Source organism: Neophocaena asiaeorientalis, unplaced genomic scaffold (genome assembly GCF_003031525.2).
Source record: "Neophocaena asiaeorientalis asiaeorientalis breed wild unplaced genomic scaffold, Neophocaena_asiaeorientalis_V1.1 scaffold32, whole genome shotgun sequence".
NCBI classification, from domain to species: Eukaryota; Metazoa; Chordata; class Mammalia; order Artiodactyla; family Phocoenidae; genus Neophocaena; species Neophocaena asiaeorientalis.
Window position 1 is genome coordinate 1,831,071 of NW_020185327.1, and position 25,708 is coordinate 1,856,778.

At 37.4% G+C, this 25,708-nt stretch overlaps 1 protein-coding gene across 7 annotated transcripts in view; it reads left to right on the forward strand.

The window, feature by feature from the left end:
- The window catches only part of CUNH2orf76 (chromosome unknown C2orf76 homolog), an 84,461-nt gene that overhangs the window by 31,885 nt on the left and 26,868 nt on the right, over positions 1-25,708 (forward strand). For 6 of the 7 annotated variants that reach the window (XM_024734512.1, XM_024734515.1, XM_024734517.1 and 3 more), the window contains one exon: positions 2,342-2,486. The exons of the other annotated variant lie outside the window; for it this stretch is intronic. In XM_024734512.1, the coding sequence (XP_024590280.1) occupies positions 2,354-2,486 (133 nt within the window). In that variant the 5' untranslated portion in view covers positions 2,342-2,353. The remainder of the gene's footprint in view (positions 1-2,341; positions 2,487-25,708) is intronic. 7 annotated transcript variants of the gene reach the window in all.

Consider the following 25,708-nt stretch of genomic DNA (forward strand, 5'->3'; position numbering starts at 1 on the left):
TTAAAACATTGGCAACTTTGCAGATTTTTTGGAGGAGATAGTTTGGGATGATTTTTCGAACAGTGCATTAGAGAGCGCATGGGATTTGGAATTAAATTGGTGCTTGAATCCTGGCTTCATTTTTTTATCAGCTATATGACCTTGGGCAATTAGTGCAATCTCTCTTGAGTCTTTCCTCATCCTTAAATGAGTATAATACCTCCTGGTTTGATGATAGAATTAAATCTGTAACAGTTTTTGCCTGGTCATCAAAGAAACACATGGTCTTGTGTTACCCTGATGGCAGATTATGTGTTTTCTGTTGACTAATTCTGGACGCTTTTCGTCGAGTGCTGCTTTCAGTTGGTCTAATTGGGAGCAGTACTTGTTGGAATTAAGTGTTTGGTTTTCCAGAAGGAGCTCAAAATAGAGGACTCCCTTCCAATCCCACCATATACACAACATCACCTTTTTTGGATGAAGACCTGCCTTTGGTGTGGTCGGTGGTGGTTCATTTTGCCTCCTCACGATCTGTTCCACATTATTGTACAGTATCCATTTTTTCATCACCTGTCACAATTTGTGTTAAAAATGGAAGGTTTTCATTATGTTTAAGTAGAGAATCGCATGCAGGAATACGGTCAAGAAGGTTTTTTTTACTTAACTTACGTGGAACCCAAACATCAAAGCAATGACCATAACCAAGCTGGTGCAAATGATTTTCAACGCTTGATTTGGCTATTTTGAGTATGTCGGCTATCTCCCATGTGGTATAATGTTGATTCTTCTCAGTTAATGTCTTGGTTTGATTGCTACCAAGCTCAGCTAGTCTCCCCGACCATGGAGCCTCGTCCAGCGAGAAATGTCCAGCACAGAACTTCGCAGACCACTGCTGACACGTTCAGTCAGTCACAGCGCCTTCTCCATACACTGCACAAATCTAGTGTTTTGCATTTTGGTTTCGTTTTTACCTTTCTTGAAATAATAAAGCAGAACATGCTGAAAATGTTGCTTTCTTTCTTCCATCTTCAATGTTAAAGTGGCTACACAAAAATTCACCAATTTTTTTTAAAATCAATTTATTTATTTTGGCTGTGTTGGGTCTTCGTTTCTGTGCGAGGGCTTTCTCTAGTTGTGTCAAGCGGGGGCCACTCTTCATCGCGGTGCGCGGGCTTCTCTATCGCGGCCTCTCTTGTTGCGGAGCACAGCTCCAGACACGCAGGCTCAGTAGTTGTGGCTCACGGGCCTAGTTGCTCCGCGGCATGTGGGATCTTCCCAGACCAGGGCTCGAACCCGTGTCCCCTGCATTGGCAGGCAGATTCCCAACCACTGCGCCACCAGGGAAGCCCCGATAATTCTGTTTTTTAAATGCACTCTGATATGACAGCTGTCACAATACAATCTAACATAATTGTTTTGAATGAAGTTAAAGACAACCAAGTGCTACTAGAGCCATCTTACAGAAAAAACCGAAAGAACCTTTTGGCCAACCCAATACATAGTTTTAGGATGAAATAAACATATTCAAATAATAGTGTGGAAGGTGGATGATACCGTGGCACATGATTAAATCCTTCCTGAAATCTGGCAACATTTGTGAAATTTAAATGCAGCCTGGGGCTTCCGTGGTGGCACAGTGGTTAAGAATCCACCTGTCAATTCAGGAGACACGGGTTCGAGCCCCAGTCTAGGAAGATCCCACATGCCGCAGAGCAACTAAGCCCATGCGCCACTACTGAGCCTGTGCTCTAGAGCCCGTGAGCCACAACTACTGAGCCCACATGCCACAACTACTGAAGCCCGTGTGTCTAGAGCCCGTGCTCCACAACAAGAGAAGCCACTGCAATGAGAAGCCTGCGCACCGCAACGAAGAGTAACCTCCGCTCCCCGCAACTAGAGAAAGCCGGTGCGCCGCAACGAAGACCCAACGCAGCCAAAACAAAAAGAACAAAACAAAACAAAATGTAGCCTGATAGTTGATGCTAATATAAGTGTACTTCATCTCAGGGCCAAATGAGGAGATCGCTGGTGTACCAAACCAGAGTGGTCACATGTTTAGTGCAACCCACTTCTCCCCATACATGCACACCCACACTCTTGAGTCAATTGTGTTCATCTTCTGTGCCCTGTCAGTTTTTGACCAGTCAGAACATCAGTGACTGTGATGAAGCTGTCCAGGATCGCCGTGGGTAGGTGGGAGTGACCTTGGGACCCTTTGGTTGTCCCGGAATCTGGCGTGGGTGTGGGGACTGTGTTGCTAACTGTGCAGTGTGGGAGAGATGGGCTGGGTGCCCAAGAGCTGATGGAGGAAGTACAGGCTTGTAGATAATTATGAGTTGATGTTATTGTCCCCTTGCCACAGGAATTTCTTCACATGGCTTCCGAAGATGTGACCATTACGGTTCGCCTCATTCGTTCATTTGAGCATCGCAATTTCAGACCTGTAGTGTATTATGGAGTTCATTTGGACCAAACTGTAAAGGAATTTATAGTATTTCTAAAGCAAGGTATGAGACATCTCAGCCACTTTGTTTTATTAGTGTTTTGAAAAATATTGTTGACTATTAGAATGATAGTAATCTTTAAAAAACACTTGGAAAGATATTAACCTGTGTTCTAAGCCAGGTGTGAGGCTGGCTCCTGCTCTGGGCCTTGGCATCAGTGGCAGTGTTTCCCTGAGGCTTATTTAGCAACATGTTTGCCCTCATCAGAGATTGTCACTATCATGTTTGGCTTCTCCCTTTTTTAATTAAAAAAAAAATTAAGGTCTGTGTTTGCTTGTAACATACGGGTTTATGTATTTGGAGACTGGTTAGTAAGAGAATGTAGTGTTACCCGGCTGAGCACAAGAGGGCCTTCTGGGGAGTGTGACAGGAAGGTGGCAGGCCTCTGTACGGCCAGGAAATCATGAGAGCTGCTGGTCATTGTGGGCACAGAAGTGACAGGCAGCCTCACTGGTGCTACTGTATCATTTCAAGCTTAACATACAGCAGGCTTGAATTTAGTCTTCATTTTGATCGGTCCTTTGTGGGTTTCTAATCTCTGTTTTCAATTACTGAAGTGTTCCAATCATCAACATTTGATGAAACATCTAGAATAAGCTTTTATTATTATCTTATGGTATAATGTACAGATCTTTGTGTACTGTTCTATGAGTTTTGACAGATGTAGTACTTTATATCCAACTTAATTTTTAAAAACTGACATAATTTCAGACACAGAAAAGTTGCAGAAACTCCTGGATGCTCTTCACAGATTCCCCAAATGTCAACATTTTGTTAACATTTGTTTTTCTCTCGCCTCCACCTTCCCCCTTCCTCTCTTACTCTCCCACTTCATTCTTTTCTCTGAACCTTTTAGAAGTATGTTGCAGACATGATTCCCTTTTACCTCTAAATATTTAAGTGTGTATTTTCTAAAAACAAGGAATTCACTTACATAAACATAGTACAGTGATGAAAATCAGGAACTTAACGTTGAAACAATGCTATTATCTACTTTACAGACCTTATTGAGATTAATTAATTCCTTTAATCTGAGTTAATTTCTTTATCCTGGAGTCTTTTATTGTATTTCATCACATTGGCAATTTTGAATAGTACAGTCCAGTTATTTTGTAGAACGCAGGTGGGTTTTTCCAGTGTTTTCTCATTATTAGATTTAGGTTATGCTTTTTCTCCCCTCCACAGTTTCCCCTATTATTAACATCTTACATTAGTATGCTGCATTTGTTGCAATTAATGAAACAATATTGATGCATCATTAATTACAGTCCATAGTTTGTTCAGGTTTCCTTAGTTTTCAATTTCAAATCATTGAAACAATGCTGACTTCTCAGTGCATTTACACCAGGATGCACATGCTGTCGACTGCCCCCATTAGTGGCAATGGTGACTTTAATCAGTTGGTTAAGGTGATATCTGCCAGGTTTCTCCACTGTACATTTTTATTGTCATTGAAAATTAACTTGTAGGGGTATATTCTGAGACTATGTGAATGTCCTGTTGCTTCTCAAACTTTCATCCACTAGTTCAGCATCCTTTGATGATTCTTGCTTGAGTCAGTTATTATGATGATGATTGGCAAATGGTGATTTTTCTTATTCCATCATTCCTTTTAGATACATTAGTTGTTTTTCTACAGTAAGGAAGAGCTTTTTACCCTACCCGCCCATTCTCACCCCCCGCCGCATTTATTTAATCTTTTGTTTATATCACTGTGGACTCAAGGATTCTTACTTTATTCAAAGGATTATAATTCTTTACTATGATTATTTTATTTTGATGCTCTAATCATCCCCATTTTGGCTGGCGGTAGCCCCTTCAGTCTGGGTCCATGTCCTTTTAACATGTCCCCAATCCTTCTTTGAGCACTTCCTTACTTTTTGGTCTAAGATGTTCCAGACATGTCCTGTTCTTTCTCTGCCCCAGCCCTGGGATCAACCATTTCTCAGAGGAGCTCTGATTCTATTACTGGAGAATGTTATTGGGAGACCAAGATCTTGTTTTATGTGTGTGGAATGTAAGTGTGTATAGCTAACTTTAAGAAATGTAGTTAATTCTTGACATTTTATTTCCTGATTGACTTTGTAAAATTTCTAAACTCTTCTCCCTTACTTTTTTTTTTTTTCCTTTTGGTCTAATTTTGAGTGGTTTCACTGCTCAGTATTACTTGCTTAAGAAGAAAGTGAGGTATATAAACCCATAGGGAAAACGAACTAGTCAGTCTACTTGTTATGGAGAGATTGAGAGCTGGTACTGAGATACTGCCAATTACAGAGGGTCCTGCTTTTGAAAAGATATCGCCAAAAGCATAGTCAGGTTTTGAAATAAAAACAAATCCCTACATTTTTTATTTTAAAATCTTTGTGTGTGTTATGGGTTACCGTGTTTCTTACTGTTAATACAGTGAGTGCTGTGGTGTTCTTGGCACAGTGCAGAATAGGTTCTCTGAAGTCCTTGAGAATAAGATGTAATCTTCAAGCTGCTCCAGTGCCGCCAGGGGCAGATGTATTCTCCCGGGGGTCACTGTGTTCTTTCCTTCCCAAGTACCATAGAATGCTCCCCATTAGAGCAGTGGTGTGGATCACAGCTAGATGCTCAGCCCAGCCTACTCACATCTTTCACCTGTGCTACTAATAGTATATCCACTACTTGTTTCTATCGTGCCTGTGGGAAATGTGTTCCACTGATTAAAAGGTAAACTTTGGGGTTCAGACCTTTTTGGCTTGTGTGCTCTCTGCCTATCTTTGTCATCTGATTTGAGGTACTGTGGAACTCTGCAAAGCTGGTAAATTTACCCTTTATGAATTGTGTACATAACAAAGACCAAATAGCTTATTACTGAGAAATTTTTGAACTAATAATGATAATAGCAAGCATTATTATGTATCAGATACTGTGCTAAGAACTCTAAGTAGGTTATCTCATTTCATCCTCACAGCATCCTTCTACATTAGGAACTGTTATTATCTCCATTTTACAGATGAAGAAACTAAGGAACACAGAGAGAAGTGAAGAAACTTGCCTGAGATTACATGGCTAATACAAGGCAAAGCTACAGCCCAACCCAGGCTGTTCAGCTGTACATCATGCACTCCTAAACACTACACTAAGTTGCCTCTTTACTTTTGTCTACTGCCTTGCTTGCTTAAGAGGATCCCTGAAGTACATGGATTCACTCAGTGTCGAAAGAGTCTTTGAATTTAGTTCATCTTGCTCTAGTGTTTTTTTAAATTGAAATATAGTTGATTTACAGTGTTTCAGGTGTACAGCAAAGTGATTCAGTTATATATATGTACATATTCTTTTTCAGGTTCTTTTCCATTATAAGTTATTACAAGATATTGAATATAGTTCCCTGTGCTATACAGTAGGTCCTTGTTTACATATTTTATATATAGTAGTGTGTATCTGTTAATCCCAAATTACCAATTTATCCTTCCCACCCCTTACCCTTTGGTAACCATAAGTTTGTTTTCTATGTCTGTGAGTCTTTTTCTGTTTTGTAAATAAGTTCATTTGTATCATTACTTTAGATTCCACAAATAAGTAATATCATATGATATTTGTCTTTATCTGACTTACTTCACTCAGTATGATAATCTCTAGGTCCATCCATGTTGCTGCAAATGGCATTATTTCACTCTTTTTTATGGATGAGTATATATATGTATATGTATTCCATTATATATGTACCACATCTTCTTTATCCATTCATCTGTCGATGGACGTTTAGGTTGCTTCCATGTCTTCGCTATTGTAAATAGTGCTGCTGTGAACACTGGGGTGCGTGTATCTTTTCAAATTAAGAGTTTTCATCTTTTCCAGATATATGCCCCAGAGTGGGAATGCTGGATCATAGGGTAACTCTAGTTTTAGTTCTTTTTTTTTTTTTTCTCTTTTTTCGGTACGCGGGCCTCTCACTGTTGTGGCGTCTCCCATTGCGGAGCACAGTCTCCCGACGCGCAGGCTCAGCGGCCATGGCTCACAGGCCCAGCTGCTCCATGGCCTGTGGGATCTTCCCAGACCGGGGCACGAACCCATGTCCCCTGCATCGGCAGGCGGACTCTCAACCACTGCGCCACCAGGGAAGCCCTAGTTTTAGTTCTTTAAGGGACTTCCATACTGTTCTCCATAGTGGCTGCACCAATTTTCATTCCTACCAACAGTGTAGGAGGGTTCCCTTTTCTCTACGCCCTCTCCAGCATTTATTATTTGTAGATTTTTTGATAATGACCATTCTGACTGGTCTGAGGTCTGGTCTGACTGGTCTGACCTCATTATAGGTTTGATTTGCATTTCTCTAATAATTAGTGATGTTGAGCATCTTTTCATGTGCCTGTTGGCCTTGCTGTAATGTTTTGAACACTTAAAGCTGGAAGGATGTTTGACATTGTGGCATAGCGAATCTTGTACACAGACAGAAATGTTCATTGAATGACCTTGAATGACCTTTTGGGGTTATTTTAGATGCCTTCTTGCCTTTCTAGCTGTTTTCTTCTTATCATAGTCACTTTTTGCCATCCATAGCTTAACCTTGTCTCTTCCCATAATTGTCTGTATTTCTCCCTTAGCCAAGAAACTTTGGTCAAATTTGATCCATTCTGCATTGAGAATCATTGTACCACTACACCATGCCATTAAAATCTACAGCTGTATAAATATAGTACATAAGTATAGTAAATATAAACTAGCACAAATAGGTATAAATATATCAGTAATAAATACTTAAGATTATATTTATATGTAAATATAGTACATAAGTATAGTAAATATAAACTAGCACAAATAGGTGTAAACATATCAGTAATAAATACTTAAGATTATATTTATATGTAAATATAGTACATAAGTATAGTAAATATAAACTAGCACAAATAGGTGTAAACATATCAGTAATAAATACTTAAGATTATATTTATATGTAAATATAGTACATAAGTATAGTAAATATAAACTAGCACAAATAGGTATAAATATATCAGTAATAAATACTTAAGATTATATTTATATGTAAATATAGTACATAAGTATAGTAAATATAAACTAGCACAAATAGGTATAAATATATCAGTAATAAATACTTAAGATTATATTTATATGTAAATATAGTACATTAGTATAGTAAATATAAACTAACACAAATAGGTATAAACATATCAATAATAAATACTTAAGATTATATTTATATGTAAATATAGTACATAAGTATAGTAAATATAAACTAACACAAATAGGTATAAATATATCAATAATAAATACTTAAGATTATATTTATATGTAAATATAGTACATAAGTATAGTAAATATAAACTAACACAAATAGGTATAAACATATCAATAATAAATACTTAAGATTATGTTTATATGTAAGCATATAAATATAACAAAACAAGGAAATCTATTATTAACATATCTGATGTTAATCAGATATTCTGAACACAGAGGTACCATATACCATAAGGTATATTACCTTATATAGATGACAAATTTTCTAGATTCAGAATAAATAAACCAATTATCTAGATAATATGACATTTTAATTATTCATTGATTTGGAAGCATTTTAGTACTTTGTAATACTTTAAATCTTGATTCTGAATGTAAAATTATTTCATCTGTTAAACAGAGGAAAGCTGTGGAGATTTTATCCAACCTTCCAATTCAGAACTCATTCTTCATACCCTATTACTCCTGGTGATATGTTACTTTGTAGAGCAGTCTATTCTATTGGGTGACTACTAGAATAGTTAGAAAGATTTTCTTTATCTTTTTAATTTTTATATGTTTGTTTATATCTAATTCTCCCCTCCACAGTTTCCCCTATGATTAACATCTTACATTAATATGCTGCATTTGTTGCAATTAATGAACCAATATTGATGCATTATTAATTACAGTCCATAGTTTATTCAGGTTTCCTTAGTTTTTACTGAGGTCCATTTTCTGCTCCAGGATCCCATCCAGGATACCACATTACATTTAGTTGTCATGTCTCCCTAGGCTCTGTGAACTGTGACAATTTCTCAGATTTTCCCAGTTTGATGACTTTGACAGTTTTGGGGAGTACTGATCAGGCCTATCATAACACGCCTCTCTGTTGGAATGTTCCTGATGCTTTTCTCATGATTAGACTGGGGATATGGGTTTTTGAGAGGAAAATCACAAAGATAAAGTGTCACTTTTATCACATCATATCAAGGGCACCTACTTTCTACATGATTTATGACTGTGGATGTTGACCTTGATCGCTTGGCTGAAGTAATGTAGGTTTCCCCACTGTAAGGTTGCTCTGTTGTCTCCCTGTTCATAACATACCCTTTGGAAGGAAGTCACTATGCACAGTACACAGTTGAGGAGTGGGGAGTTAATTTACTTGGAATTCTTTTGCATGGGAGATTTTATTTATTTTGTTACTCAAATTAGTCTAGATTTGGTCATTGGAAACTCTTTCAGCTGGCTTCTGTGCCCCTTTGACATATGCCATCTGTGTGTAGCTCTGGTACTTTAAGATGTTCCAGGCTAATTTTGTATATCCTGAGCCAGTTCTAGAATCAGCCATTTCTCTAGGAGCCCTGGTTGTTTTATTGGAGAATGGTATTAGAAGCCAAGATCTGAGTGCTAGGTATGCTCTTTACTACTGGGGTTTCATTTCTTCTAGGCTCTCTTAACCGGCAGAGCAAAGAAGTATATGAACCTGTATACTTATGCATAGGTGTAAATATTTTCATGTTTACCATCTGAATCTGTATGTTAAACGTGAATTCTTACTGATGTTTCCAACTCTAATCCATTATCACGTGGATCATTCCGGCCTTCTCCCCTTGCTTATCTGTACATCCCCAATCCAACAGTGAGGAACCTGACTCCTAACATCTGCCATCCCTTTACTTACTTGTTTAATTCCAGTATACCGGTATAGCTGTATCAGAGTTGTTAATTGGTACTCTGTGGGAAACAACGTGATATCAACTAGAGTTCAGTGCTTTTGTGCAGTTCCTTTTGCCTTAATCTTACAAAAATCTATTCATTGCCAAAGTTATTTAGGTCAGCGCCATTTTTTCACCCTCTTCAGTAAGATTATTTCATCTATTTGCAGTACAGCTGTATTCTCTTGTCACCCTCTGCATTCTTTCCTGGGATCCCCTGTCCTTCTAAATGTTTTTTTGTTTTTTGCTTTGCATACATTAAGGTTCACTCTTTGTGCTGTTAAGTTCTATGGGTTTTGACAAATGAATTATCATACAGAATAGTTTACGTGCCCTAAAAATCCCCCAGGCTTCACCCATTCATCCTCTCTTCAAGCCCCTGGCATCCACTGATCCTTTTACTGTCTCTAGTTTCGCTTTTTCCAGGATATCATGTACTTGGAATCATACAGTATGTAGCCTTTTCAGACTGGCTTCTTTCCCTTAGGAACATGCATTTAAGGCTCTTCGGAGTCTTTTCATGGCGAGTCACATCTTCTTAATCCCCTTCATCTGGAGCAGCCCCCACCTTCATTTATCTGTCATCGCATTGATTTTTTAAAAGGAAAATCCAGGTCTGTGTTTTATAGAATGCCCCACAACATGGATTTGTCTGATTGTTTTCTTATGGTTAGATTCAGGTTAAACATTTTTGGCCGGATTACCATGTAGCTTGCAGATCTACAAGCCACGACCTGTGGGGTCAATCTGACCTGCCACCTGTTTTTATAAACAAAGTTTATTGAAACACAGCCACACCCATTTGTCTACATATTATATGTACTGCTTTTGTGTTTCAGTGGCACTTACACAGTTGTGACAGGCTGTATGGCTCACAAAAAACTAAAATATTTATTACTGGTCTTTACAGAAATAGTTTGCTGATCCCTGATGTTGGTGATTCCTCCTAGTTGCATCTCATCAGGAAGCACTTGGTATTGCTTTGCCCCACTATTGGTGGTATTTTTATTTATTTATTTAACAAACTGGATCACCAGTTTATTACAAAAGGATAAAACTCAGGAACGGCCAGGTGGAAAATATGCATAGGACAAAGCATGGGGAAAGGGTGCAGAGCTTCCATGCCCTCTCGGAGTGCGCCATTCTCCCTGGTATCTCCGTGCGTTCACCGACCTGGAAGCTCTGGTGATACGTATTTAGGTCATTTGGTTAAGGTGCTGCCTACCAGATTTCTCTGTTGTAAAGGTATCTTTCTAACTAATAAGTAGTGTGTGGAGCGATAAACATTGAGACGATATGCATGTGTTGTTTCCAATAGTTTTAGTGTCTATTGATGATCCTTACCTGAATCACTGGTGGTTGCAGAAATTGGGATTTTTTTCTAACTCTGTGACTACTTCTGCATTTATTATCTGGCATTCTTCTGTAAAGAAGCACTCCCTTGGTGCCCCTCCTATTTAGAAAGGAACAGGATAATTTTGTAGTAGCAAATTCGTAGCACATTATCACCTTATCACAAAGGGGCCATTCCTTCAATACAGTGTTGAGGTGATGGTCTCTTGTTTGTAGTAGAAAATGTACTGTAGATTCTTTAGTTTAAATACTTAACTCTATAAATTTGAAACACAAAATAATACTCTATCTTTTGTGGCTATGACAACAGAATGAAAATATAACGACGAAGAAGGTATGCTAACTTAAGGATAGTTAGTGCTTACCTCTGGGAAGGGAGGTTAATGGGACTACAGAAGGACATAGAAAAGGTTTCAACTGTATCCATAATGTTTTATTTAATAAAAAAATAGTAAAGATCTGAAGTAGTTATGACAATATGTTAACATTTGTTAAATTTGGTTGATGGGTTAAATGAACTTTTGTTCTATTCTCCATACTTTTTAATGTTTAGATTATTTCATGATTAAAGTAAAAAGCATCTTGATATAGCTTAACTTTGAAGTCTTACTCTAATACCTGATAGAACCCTTCATCAGGGTAGAATGTTGGCACAGTGTTCTGATTAATGTTAGGTCTTTGGTATTCTTGCCTGTACAGATTAGTCATTGAATTAGTCAGTTTCTTTTTTTCCCTTAGGTGTTTGTGCTTTCCTAAAAATCTTTAAACGTAGATCCAGCATCTAATAAAAAATTACAAATTATACCACTTCTATTTTTAGAGCCTTTACTATGAGGTAAAGAATTATTTTGTTGTCCATTGGTACTTTAATAATTTTCCAGACTTTGTTGATTTTTATATTGAAACATGTGTTTTAACATCTCAGACTCCTTTGTGGCATCCTAATTGCCAGCAGTATATTTATCACGTTGCCTTATTTTTCTCATAATTAAGTTTTCTGTGGATGCCTTTTATGGGGACCTGAATGGATGAGTAAAATTACTGGTTGCCTTCTACTGAACTTTCCAATAATGAAATACTAAGTGGGTTTTTGCAGAATTTTGCAATCCTGAACTCTTCTGTAAAAGTTCATTAGATTCCAAAGTTAATAAGTTCAAAGGTGGGAAAACATAAAGTGAAAGAAAAGCTTAGTACAAAGTAGGAAATAATTTTCAGAATATAATAGATATGTTACAGGCTTTTGCTTTCAGCCAAGGTGGAGTAACAGGGACTGAACTTTTTCTTTTAATTGAAATAACTGAAAAACTGTGCAAAATACATCAAACAGTGATGTTCAGATATTGGACATCGTATAGCACAAGATGGGATAGCAGAAACAAACAAGGTGGCCCCTATGATTGTGCCATCTTACTGTGGGAGAGAGCATGTAGGCCACAGAGAAGGGTGGGGGAATTCAGGTAGAGGCTGGAGAATTCTATGAGTTTATGAGTCACAGCTGGCATCCTGGAGTGGAGTCTGGACAGAGTTCACAGGGCAGAGTACTAGAATGGAACGAGCTGTACAAAGTGAGAGCTCTAAAGATTTGCAGAGCCTGAATCTTCAGTTGAATAGGATCAGCATGTGTGTGTAAGGAAGCCAGGTAGAGAATCGCCTGACGGAAGCAGAAGGCAAAATACTCAGAGCTCATGCAGGGCTGGGAACAGTTTGTAGTTACACCAGTCAGGATGGAAAACCTTGTAATTAATAGGGTATTGGGTGGAGTATCTAGAAAGGTATTGCTGCAATAGTAGGGCAAAATTAACCCTTGGCTAAATTCTGATCTTCTTTTACCTAACAAAGCTCAAAAGTAAGACTCAAAAGGATGTTTCCAAGTAATTTCACTGTGTTCCAGAACAAAGCTCAGTATGTTTATAGGAATACAAATATATCCAGTATTCAACAAGATAAAACCCACAATGTCCTGCATCAAATCAGAACTTACCAATCATGCAAAGAAACAAGAAAATATAAATCATAATTAGGAGAGAAATCAATCATTTGAAACCAAACCAGAAATGCTGTGGATGGTAGAATTAGCAGACAATGACAATTAAAACAGTTATTATGACTATATTGCAAATGTTCAAGAAAGTAGAGGAAAGATTGCACATGTGACAGATGGAAGATATGAAAAAAAAAAAAAACAAAGAAGAAGAAAAGGCCCAGATTGTCCAGATTGAACTGCAGATGAAAAATACCATGTCTGAGATGTATATGCACTGATTAGGGTTAACATGTAGATCAGATGGGCAGAAGAAAAGATAAGGAAACTTGAAAACATAGCAACAAAAACTATCTAAAATAAAGCACAAAGAGATAAAAGACTGAGAGAAAAATAAATAGAGCAGTAGCGGGGTATGGGGTAACTTCCAGTAGCCAAATATACATGTAATTGGAGGCCATGAGGAGAGGAGCTGGGACAGGGGAGGGAAGACCTATTTGAAGAAATAATGATTGAAATTTTACAAGTGAGGTGAAAGCTATAAGCCTACATATCCAAGTAGTTCAACAGATCCCAAGGAAAAGAAACATGAAGAAAGCTATACCATGGCATAGCATAATCAAATTGCTTACATCTGGTAGTAAAGGTAAAACATTAAAAACAGCCAGAGTAGAAAGGACACATTACATAAAAGGAATAAAGATGAAAACAACAACAGCCTTCTCATCAGAATCGATGCATGCCAGGAGACAGTGGAGCATCATCTTTAAAGTATTGAAGGAAAAAAAGTCAACCTAGGATTCTGTTCCTGTTTTTCAGAAATGAAGGCTTGTCAGACATACAAAAGCAGAAAGAGTCTAGCACCAGGAGATTGAACTATAAGAAATGCTAAAGGATCTTCTTCCAACTGAAGGAAAATAATACCAGATGGAAATCTGGATGCACACAAAGAAGTAGTACTAAAAATTCATAAATGAAGGTAAACAGAAAATGCTTTTTTTCCTTATTTTAAAAATATTTTAAAAAAGATATTTGACTATTTAAAGAAAAACAATAATGTGCTGTGGGGTTTATGGAAAATATATGGCAGCAATAGCACAAAGGCCAACAAGGGAGAAATGGAAACATGCAGATATAAGATTCTTTTACTATATATGAAGTGTTACAGTATCTCTTGGAGGTAGACTGATAAGTTAAAGATATTTACTAAAAACCTTAAAGCAAATACACACACACACACACACACACACACACACACACGAATTAAAGAATTACAGCTAATAAGCCAACAAAAGGGGGATATAGTGGAATCATAAAAAACTGTCAAATAGTCAATTTAAAAGAAGGTAAAAGAAGCAACAAGCATATATTGTACAGCACAGAGAAATATAGGCATTATTTTATAATAACTTTAAATAGAGTATAATCTGTAAAAATATTGAATCACTATGTTGTACACCTGAAACTAATATTGCAAATCAACTATACTTCAAAAAAGAAAAAAGAAAAGGGAGATGATAGTTCTGTTCTGTTCTAATCTGTCATGGAAACGGTTTGGAGATTCCTCAGAAAACTAAAACTAGAACAACCATATGATCCAGCAGTTCCACTCCGGGGCATATATCCAAAGTAGATGAAAACGCTAATTCAGAAAGATACATGCACCTCAGTGCTCATCGCAGCATTGTTTACAAAAGCCTAGACATGGAAGCACAACCCAAGTGCCTATCATCTGCCTTTTCTTAAAAAGGTAATTGAGTTCATGCATCTTAATTTAAGATTATTCTTGGTTGCTTCATATTGTGTCTATGATCTCTTAAATCCTTAGGTTTTGTTTTTTTATCCTGATTGCTACTGTTAAGCCATGTCTCCCAAATGAAATTTCGGGAGGTAGTTGGGTTTTGGACTTAGGCAAAGGGCATTCTCTTCCTCTCCCAGTCACTAGGCAAAGGACATTCTCTTCCTCTCCCAGTCACACTGTCTTTCTCTCGCCTCCTAACTGATTTCTCCTTGGTCTCTCTCCTGTGCTCCAGACTCAGTTTCGCCTGCTAAACTAACAACTTCTTTTGTGTTTCTACTTGGTACCTACAACATCACATTTTGTAATGATTGCTCACCAGCTGTCCATGTGCTCATTTAGATAGAGCTCCTGACCAATATGCTGGAGGAGAAAGTAATAGATGTCAGTTCTAGGACAGAGCATCTAAGATCTGGTGTCTGGTCCTCCTGCTTACCCCTACCCAAGAGACCATGGATGCCTTGTCTTTCAGAAGGTGCAGAAGTTTTGAACACTGTTTACGTGGTTAAATTTCTCATCATTTAAATAGTTTTATGTGTCTATAGTCAAATACCTTAAAATGCTTTATATTGAAAAAATAAAGGAAAGTGGAAGAGGAATTAAAGAATAGATGGACAAGTAAAAAACAAATAGCAAAATGGTAGGTTTAAACCCAGCTATATCAATAATCACATTAATTGTAAGTGGTTTAAACACACCAACTAAAATGCAGACATATAACAGGAAGTCTCAATTGCAAGTTGCTTGCAAAAAATGTATTTTCTTGTATATAAAGATAAAGATCAGTTAAAGGTAAAGTTATACTATGCTAATACTAATCTAAAGAAAGCTGGAGTGACTGTTAATTTCAGAATAAAGAATATTACAGGGATAAAGGCTCTCAATTTATTATGATAAGGCATTAATTAGTCAAGAGAACATAATTATCCTAAATGTTTATGCACCTAACAACAGAGCCTCAAAATACATGAAGTCAAAACTGGTAGAACTACAAGGAAAATTAGGTGAAGCTGCAATTATTGTGAGAGATTTCAGCACCCCTCTCTCAGTAATTGATGGAACAAGTAGAAAATTAGTAAGGATATAGAAAACTTGAATACTATCAACCTAAATTGACCAAACTGATGTTTTAAAAACACTCTATCCAACAATAGCAGAATATACATTCCTTTCAAGTGCTCAGAGAGCATTTACCAAGAGATCATATTCTGACCCATAAAAACAAATCTTGATAAATTTGAAAGGATTTGAGTCATGCAGTGTTTTCTTTCTTCTGGGTTTATGTATTAATATGCATGCTTCTGATGTAACTTTTTTTTAAAATAATGGGTTTATTGAGATGTAATTCACATATGATAAAATTCACATGTTTAAAGTGTACAATTTAGTGGTTTATAGTACATTCACAAAGTTGTGCGATCATTACCACTGTCTAATTCCAGAACATTTTCATTGTGCCAAAAAGAAACCCTGTACCCACTAGCAGTCATTCCCCATTCTCCCCTTTCCCTAGCCTCTGGCAACCACTAATTTACTCTCTGTCTCTGTAGATTTTCCTATTCTGGACTATGTTTAACTTTTTGAAGTGTAAAAAAAGAATTCTTTTTTTTTTTTTTTTGTACCACCCCATCCCGCCGCATTCCCCCCTTGGTGTCCATATGTTTGTTCTCTTACATGTCTGTCTCAATTTCTGCCCTGCAAACCGGTTCATCTGTACCATTTACTAGGTTCCACATATATGCGTTAATATATGATATTTGTTTTTCTCTTTTTGACTTACTTCACTCTGTATGACAGTCTCTAGATCCATCCACGTCTCAACAAATGACTCAATTTTGTTCCTTTTTACGGCTGAGTAATATTCCATTGTATATATGTACCACATCTTCTTTATCCATTTGTCTGTTGATGGGCATTTAGGTTGCTTCCATGACCTGGCTATTTTAAATAGTGCTGCAATGAACATTGGTGTGCATGTGTCTTTTTGAGTTATGGTTTTCTGTGGGTATATGCCCAGTAGTGGGATTGCTGGATCATATGGTAATTCTATTTTTAGTTTTGAAGGAACCTCCATACTGTTCTCCATAGTGGCTATATCAATTTACATTCCCACCAACAGTGCAAGAGGGTTCCCTTTTCTCCACACCCTCTCCAGCATTTGTTGTTTGTAGATTTTCTGATGATGCCCATTCTAACTGGTGTGAGGTGATACCTCATTGTAGTTTTGATTTGCATTTCTCTAATAATTAGTGATGTCGAGCAGCTTTTCATGTGCTTCTTGGCTATCTGTATGTCTTCTTTGGAGAACTGTCTATTTAGGTCTTCTGCCCATTTTTGGATTGGGGTGTTTGGTTTTTTTAATATTGAGCTGCATGAACTGTTTATATATCTTGGAGATTAATCCTTTGTCCGTTGATTCGTTTGCAAATATTTTCTCCCATTCTGAGGGTTGTCTTTTCGCCTTGTTTATGGTTTCCTTTGCTATGCAAAAGCTTTGAAATTTCATTAGGTCCCATTTGTTTATTTTTATTTCCATTACTCTAGGAGGTGGATCAAAAAAGATCTTGCTGTGCGTTATGTCAAGAGTGTTCTTCCTCTAAGAGTTTTATAGTGTCCGGTCTTACATGTAGGTCTCTAATGCATTTTGAGTTTATTTTTGTGTATGGTGTTAGGGAGTGTTCTAATTTCATTCTTTTACATGTAGCTTTCCAGTTTTCCCAGCACCACTTATTGAAGAGACTATCTTTTCTCCATTGTATATGCTTGCCTCCTTTGCCATAGATCAATTGACCATAGGTGTGTGGGCTTATCTCTGGGCTTTCTATCTTGTTCCATTGATCTATATTTCTGTTTTTGTGCCAGTACCATACTGTCTTGATTACTGTGTGGTATACCCTGAAGTCAGGGAGCCTGATTCCTCCAGCTCCATTTTTTTTTCTCAAGATACCTTTGGCTATTAGAGGCCTTTTGTGTCTCCATACAAATTTTAAGATTTTTTTGTTCTAGTTCTGTAAAAAAATGCCATTGGTAATTTGATAGGGATTACATTGAACCTGTAAATTGCTTTGGGTAGTATAGTCATTTTCACAATATTGATTCTTCCAATCCAAGAACATGGTATATCTCTCTATCTGCTGGTATCATCTTTAATTTCTTTCATCAGTGTCTTATAGTTTTCTGTGTACAGGTCTTTTGTCTCCCTAGGTAGGTTTATTCCTAGGTATTAAGTTGCTTGTAGTAGTCTCTTAAGATGCTTTGTATTTCTGTGGTGTCTGTTGTAACTTCTCCATTTTCACTTCTAATTTTATTGATTTGAGTCCTTTCTTTTTCTTCATGAGTCTGGCTAATGGTTTGTTAATTTTGTTTATCTTCTCAAAGAACCAACGTTTAGTTTTATTGATCTTTGCTGTTGTTTTCTTTGTTTCTATTGCATCTATTTCTGCTCTGATCTTTATGATTTCTTTCCTTCTGCTAACTTTGGGTTTTATCACCCACTATTATGGTGTTACTGTCGATTTCCTCTTTTATAGGTGTTAGCAGTTGCCTTATGTATTGAGGTGCTCCTATATTGGGTGCATATTTATTTATAATAGTTATATCTTCTTCTTGGATTGATTCCTTGATCATTATGTAGTGTCCTTCCTTGTCTCTTTTAACTTTCTTTATTTTAAAGTCTCTTTTATCTGATATGAGTATTGCTACTCCAGCTTTCTTTTGATTTCCATTTGCATGGTATATCTCTTTCCATCCCCTCACATTCAGTCCGTATGTGTCCCTAGGTCTGAAGTGGGTCTCTTGTAGACAGCATATATATGGGTCTTGTTTTTGTATCCATTCAGCAAGCCTGTGTCTGTTGGTTGGAGCATTTAATCCATTCACGTTTAAGATAATTATCGATATGTATGTTCCTATGACCATTTTCTTAATTGTTTTGGGTTGTTTTTGTAAGTCTTTTTCTTCTGTTGTGTTTCCCACTTAGAGAAATTCCTTTAGTATTTGTGTAGAGCTGGTTTGGTGGTGCTGAATTCTCTTAGCTTTTGCTTGTCTGTAAAGCTTTTGATTTCTCCATCAAATCTGAATGAGATCCTTGCCCGGTAGAGTAATCTTGGTTGTAGGTTCTTCCCTTTCATCACTTTAAATATATCATGCCACTCCCTTCTGACTTGTAGAATTCAGCGTGTTTCTTCTTGGGTTTATCCTGTATGGGACTCTCTGTGCTTCCTGGACTTGGGTGGCTATTTCCTTTCCCATGTTAGGGAAGTTTTCGACTTTAATCTCTTGAAATATTTTCTCTGGTCCTTTCTCTCTCTCTTTTCCTTCTGGGGCCCCTATAATGCGAATGTTGTTTCCTTTAATGTTGTCCCTGAGGTCTCTTAGGCTGTCCTCATTTCTTTTCATTCTTCTTTCTTTATTCTGTACCACAGCCGTGAGTTCCACCGTTCTGTCTTCCAGGTTACTTATCCATTCTTGTGTGCCTCAGTTATTCTGCTATTGATTCCTTCTAGTGTATTTTTCATTTCAGTTATTGTATTGTTCATCTCTGTTTGTTCTTTAATTCTTGTAGATGTTTGTTAAACATTTCCTGCATCTTCTCGATCTTTGCTTCCATTCTTTTTCTGAAGTCCTGGATCATCTTCACTATCATCATTCTGAATTCTTTTTCTGGAAGGTTGCCTATCTCCAGTTCATTTAATTGTTTTTCTGGGGTTTTATCTTGTTCCTTCTTCTGGTACATAGCCCTCTGCCTTTTCATCTTATCTATCTTTCTGTGAATGTGGTTTTTTTTCCCCAGGCTGCAGGTTGTTGTTATTCTTGCTTCTGCTATCTGCCCTCTGGTGGATGAGGCTATCTAAGAGAATTGTGCAAGTTTCCTGATGGGAGGGGTTGGTGGTGGGTAGAGCTGGCTGTTGCTGTGATGTGTAGAGCTCAGTAAAACTTTAATCCACTTGTCAGCTGATGAATGGGGCTGGGTTCCCTCCCTGTTGGTTGTTTGGCCTGAGGCAACCCAACACTGGAGTCTACCTGGGTGCTTAGGTGGGGTTAATGGCAGCCTCTGGGAGGGCTCACACCAAGGGGTATTTCCCAGAACTTCTGCTGCCACTGTCCTTGTCCTCACGGTGAGCCACAGTCACCCATCACCTCTGCAGGAGACCCTCTAACGCTAGCAGGTAGGTCTGGTTCAGTCTCCTACGGGGTCACTGCTCCTTCCCCTGAGTCCTGATGCACACACTACTTTGTGTGTGCCCTCCAGTAGTGGAGTCTCCGTTTCCCCCAGTCCTGTTGAAGTCCTGCAGTCAAATCCCGCTAGCCTTCAAAGTCTGATTCTCTAGGAATTCCTCCTCCCGTTGCCGGACCCCCAGGTTGGGAAGCCTGACGTGGGGCTCAGAACCTTCCCTCCAGTGGGTGGACTTCTGTGGTCTAAGTGTTCTCCAGTCTGTGAGTCACCCACCCAGCAGTGATGGGATTTGATTTTATTGTGCTTGCGCCCCTCCTACTGTCTCACTGTGGTTTATCCTTTGTCTTTGGATGTGGGGGATCTTTTTTGGTGAGTTCCAGTGTCTTCCTCTGTACTGTTGTTTTCTGACCACAGTGGAATTAGGTTAGAAATCAGTAACAGATATATCTCTGTAAAATCCCCAGGTATTTGGAAACTGAATAACACAGTTCTAAATAACCTATGGATAAAAGCAGAGAAAAGGGAAACTATTTTGAACTGAATAAAAATATATACACAATTTTTCAAAATTTGTGGGAATCTGGTGAAACAGTACTGGGGAAAATTTATGGTACTAAAAATGCCTAATGTAAAAAAGAGAAGAGGTCTCAAATCAGTGATTTCAGCCCTTATGTTAAGAAACTAGAAAAATAAAAGCAAACTAAACCCAAAGTAAGCAGAATAAAAGAAATAAAAAAAATCATAGCAGAAAATAAAAAAACTATAGGGAAAATCAGTAACAGCCAAAGCTGATCTTTGAGATTAATAAAATTGATAAAGTGCTAGCCAGCCTAATCAGGAAATAAATAAGAGAAAGTGAAGACACAGGTTATCAGTATTAGGAGTGAGAGTTGTTATATCACTACAATTCTCTACAGAGTTTGAAAGAATAATACAGGAATATTTTGAACAACTTTGTGCCATAAATATGTTATCCTAGGTACATGGAAAAATTCCTTGAAAGACTCAACCCAAACTACGAAATCTCACTAAACAGGAACAAACAACCTGAATAATTCTGTATTTTAAAATGAACAGTAACTAAAATACATTTTCACAAAGCAAACTCCAGTCCCAGATGGCTTCACTGGTAAATTCTACCGTACATTTAAGGAAGAAATAATCTCAATTCTACAGAAACTCTTCCAGAAAATAAAAGAAAAGGAATTATTATCTCATTCTCTGAGGTCATCCTTATCCTGATACCAAAATCAGAGAAAGCAATTAGAAGGAAAAAAAAAAAGCTGACAATCAATAACTTTCATGCATAAAGATGTAAAAATTCTTAATAAAATTTTAGCAAGTCAAGTCCAACAATATTTAAAAAGGAATAATACATTATGCCCATGTGGGGTTTATCTTAGGAATGCAAGGATGGTTTACCATTCAAAAATCATTCAGTGTAACTCATCATATTATAGATTAAGAAAGGAAAACCATGTGATTATTTCAATAGATGAAGACAAAATGCTGCATCCACTTCTGTTAGAAACTTTCAGTAAAGTAGGAATAGAAGGGAACTTTCTCTACCTGATTAAGGATATTTATGAAAAACTGGCACCCTACATTATACTTAATGGTGAAAAACTGAGGGCTTTTCTCCTAATATAAGGAACCAGGCATGGTGTTTTTTAGAAATCACTTCTATTCAACACTGCATTGGAAGTTCTAGCCAGTTCAGTAAGACAAGAAAGAGAAATAAATGGCATCCAAATTAGAAAGAAAGAAAATGTCATTATTCACTAGTGACATGATTATCTATGTAGAAAATCCTATGGAGTCTATAAAAACAGTACTAGAGCTAGTAAGTTGAGCTTAGCAAGGTTGAAGGATATAAATCAATATACAAAAATTAATTGTGTTATGAGCAATATATAGTTGGAAACTGAAAAAGAGTAATAGCATCAAAAAATATGAAATACTTAGTGTATATTCGATAGAGCTGTAAGAACTTTACACTGGAAACTCCAAAACATCACTGAGAGAAATTTAAAAAGACCTAAGTAAATGGAGACATAGACAGTGTTCATGGATCAGAAAACTCGATATGGTTAAGACACCATGATTCCTCAAAATAATGTGTGGATTCCAATGCCAATGAAAATCTCAGCAGACTTTCTTTTTTCCTTCAGGTAATGTCAAACTTATCCTAAAGTTTATAAACAAGTTATTCTAACTTGTTCAGAAATTATAAGGGAAATAAAAAAGACCTATAATAAATAAATAAATAAATAAATATATAAATACGTCACAAAAAGTTGGAAGACTTAACACTATCTGGTTTCATGACTTATTACTATAATGCTATATCAGGCAAGATAGTGCTTGTGTATTGATATATAGGTGACATATATATCAATGAAAAATAGTCCAGAAATAGTCCTACACGTATATGTTTAATTGGTTTTTGAGCAAGGCGTTTTAGGGGGAAGAGGTCATCTTTCTAAAAAGGTGTTGGAATAACTGGATATCCATATGCAAATAAATGAACTCAACTCTTACCTCCTACCATACACAAAAACAATTTTCGTTCAAGACCTGAATTTGAAAGCTGAAACCATAAAACTTCTGAAAGAAAACATAAGAGAAGATCTTAGGGACTGATTTTGGTAAAATTTCTTAATACAGCACAATAAACAAAAAAGAAAAAAACTTAGGCTTCATCAAAATTAAAAAGTTTTGCTTTTTAAAATACACTTAAGAAAATGAAGAGGCAAACCACAGACTTGGAAAGACTTTGTAAAACATATAAACAAGGGATTTGTATCTAGAATGATAATAACTAGAAAAGAAACCAAGCTGTTACCACTCAGTAATAAGACATACAACCCAATTAAAAATGGGCAAAATATTTGAACACACACTTCATCAAAGAAAATGTATGGATGACAAATAAGCACATTCAGTGATACTCATCATCACTGGTCTTCAGTGAAATGCAAATTAAAACCATAGTGAAAGCATAACACACCCGCTAACATGACTAAAATCAAAAAATTCTAGAAATTAAAAACTAGTTTTCAGCTAGGATGTGGAAGAACTGGAACTCCTTATATGTTGCTAGTGGGAATGTTAAAAAGGTACCACTTTGGAAGATGATTTGGCAAATTCTTAACAAGTTAAACATGCGCCTACCATACAATCCAGCCAGTTCCACCTGTAGGTGAAATGAAAATGTCTGTCCACGTATGAATACTCATAGCCTTATTCGTAGTGGTGCAAAATGGGAAACACCCTTTTTCATAAGGAAGTGGTTGTTCTTTTTCTCCTCCTCTTCAAGCATTTTTGTATGTAAAGCCTTTTTCTCACCATAATGTGTTTAACGTCTAACCTTTTCTTTTGCCACCACGGAAGATACCAGCTTTATCCTACCCTTCTTAGTGCAGCAGATGGGAGTTGGGAGGGCTGGATTCTAGTCCTGGTTCTTGATTCTTTGTGCTGACCACCTGCCTTCCTGAGACCTCAGGGTTCTTACCTGCTGATTAAAGGGATTAAACGATACATATTCACTCATGTATATTTTTGAGCACCTGCCATGTGCCAGGCACTCTTTTAGGTACTGGCAACATGATGAAGAAAATAGGCTGTAGTACTTGCTCTCACTGGAACCAGTATTCATTAACCTGTAATGTGCCAGGCACTGTCATAGGTTTTGGGAAGACAGGCCACTGTGTCTTAATCGCTAGGAATTTATGAATTAATAGGAAAGAGAGACCAAACTAAGTAAACAGACAAAACTATAATTGTAAAAAAATTTATGAAGGGAAGAATATGAGAGAAGACCCCTGTTTTAGTAGGGCTGTCAGGGGAGGCCTCTTTGTGGAGGTGACAGTTGAGCTGAGATCTAAAGAGAGAAAGAGAAAAGGGGCTCCTGTTCGCCTCTGTCATCGTCTCTCCTCTCAGAAATCTAGACCGAACTTAAGGCAGTGATTTGGTGTCTTGACTGTAGACATCTCTAAGTGCAAATAGTTTCGTTGAGCTATCTGTTCTGTACCTCAGTCCTTTCTTCAGGGGTTTTCGCTGTCTAGTTCAGGGAATATAAATGGCAATAAATTAAATTTAGTTCTCCTTTCCGATGTTTAGTCAATACTTCTTTGGCCCAGAATTCATAAGTAAGTGAGAAACAAAAGATAAAATGAAGATCTGTGCTCTGCTAAGCCTAAGACAGACGTTTCAGATGGGGGTCAGGCAGGCAAATTTGGACTTCAGACAGGTTTCCTTTGGCCTACAGTATTTTCAAGTCAGAAAAATTCACCTGATCCCCCAGACTTTAGCGCAACAGATTAGAATGTATGGGCTGCAGCCCCCTTTAACGGGATGCTTGCTCCTACCTCACAGTCCCCTCCTGTTTGCCCGGCCTCATTTACTCCTGTCATCCGGTTGGCCTCCTGTGATTTTGTTTGTCAAAGAATCATCTCAACAGGTTTTTGTCTTGTGTTTAAACATGCCTGGGACTGGCCTGCTGTGAGTCTGATCTACTGGTGCAGCGGGCTGGGTGATTCTGATGTCGGCTGGTGAGACCATAGCCCTGGCTGTGAACATACTGGGTTGGCCAAAGAGTGCCTTTGGTTTTTAAGTAAAAATAAAAGACACATTTTTCAGTTACACCAAGAACTTTATTGAACAACGTATTCACCATTTTGTTCCACTACCTTCTGCCATCTTTCAGGCAACTTCATGATTCCATCTTCCCAAAACTTTTTATCTTTTTGAGCCAAGAACTGTTCCTGGTGCCTTTTACAGTCTTCCAGGGAATTGACATTTTTTCATTAAGTGAATTTTGTAAAGACTGAAATAAATGGAAATCCGAAGGTGCAATGTCTGGTGAATACGGCAGATGAATCAGAACTTCCCAGCCAAGCTATAACAGTTTTTGCCTGGTCATCAAAGAAAAAACATGCAGTCTTGTGTTACCCTGATGGAAGATTATGCATTTTCTGTTGACTAGTTCTGGACGCTTTCAGTTGGTCTAGTTGGGAGCAGTACTTGTTGGAATTAATCGTTTGGTTTCCTGGGAGAAGCTCATAATAGAGGACTCCCTTCTAATCTTACCATATACGCAACATCACCTTCTTTGGATGAAGACCAGCCTTTGGTGTGGTTGGTGGTGGTTCATCTCACTTGCCCAAGATCTCTTCCATTCCACATTATTGTACAGTATCCACTTTTCATCGCCCGTCACAATTTGTTTTAAAAACGGAACATTTTCTTTACGTTTAAGTAGAGAATCACATGTGGAAATACGGTCAAGAAGGTTTTTTTCGCTTAACTTATGTGGAACCCAAACATCAAAGCTATGACCATAACCAAGCTGGTGCAAATGATTTTCATCGCTTGATTTGGATATTTTGAATATGTCGGCTATCTCCTGTGTGGTATAACATTGATTGTTCTCAGTTTATGTCTCGATTTGATCGCTGTCAACCTCAGCTGGTTTACCCGACCATGGAGCATCATCCAGCGAGAAATCTCCAGCACGAAACTCCTCAAACCACTTCTGACAAGTTCGATCACAGCACCTTCTCCATATACTGCACAAATCTTTTTTTTTGCGTTTCAGTTGCATTTTTACCTTTCTTGAAATAGTAAAGCATAATATGCTGAAAATGTTTTTTTCTTCAATCTTCAATATTAAAATGGTTACACAAAAATGCACCAATTTTGATAAGTTTTTTTAAGAATGCACTCTGATATGACAGCTGTCACAATACAATCTAACAAAATTGTTTTGAATGAAGTTAAAGACAACCAAGTGCTACTAGAGCCATCTTACAGAAAAAACCGAAAGAACCTTTTGGCCAACTCAGTAGTTTTCTACAGGATTCACAGGAAGCATGTGCTCTCAAGAGTGGGGACTTGTCTTGGTAACTTCTTATTTACCCTGTATCTGGAATATTTGGTAGTAGGTAGTTTAAATGCATATAACATAAATGAATAAATTATATTTTAATT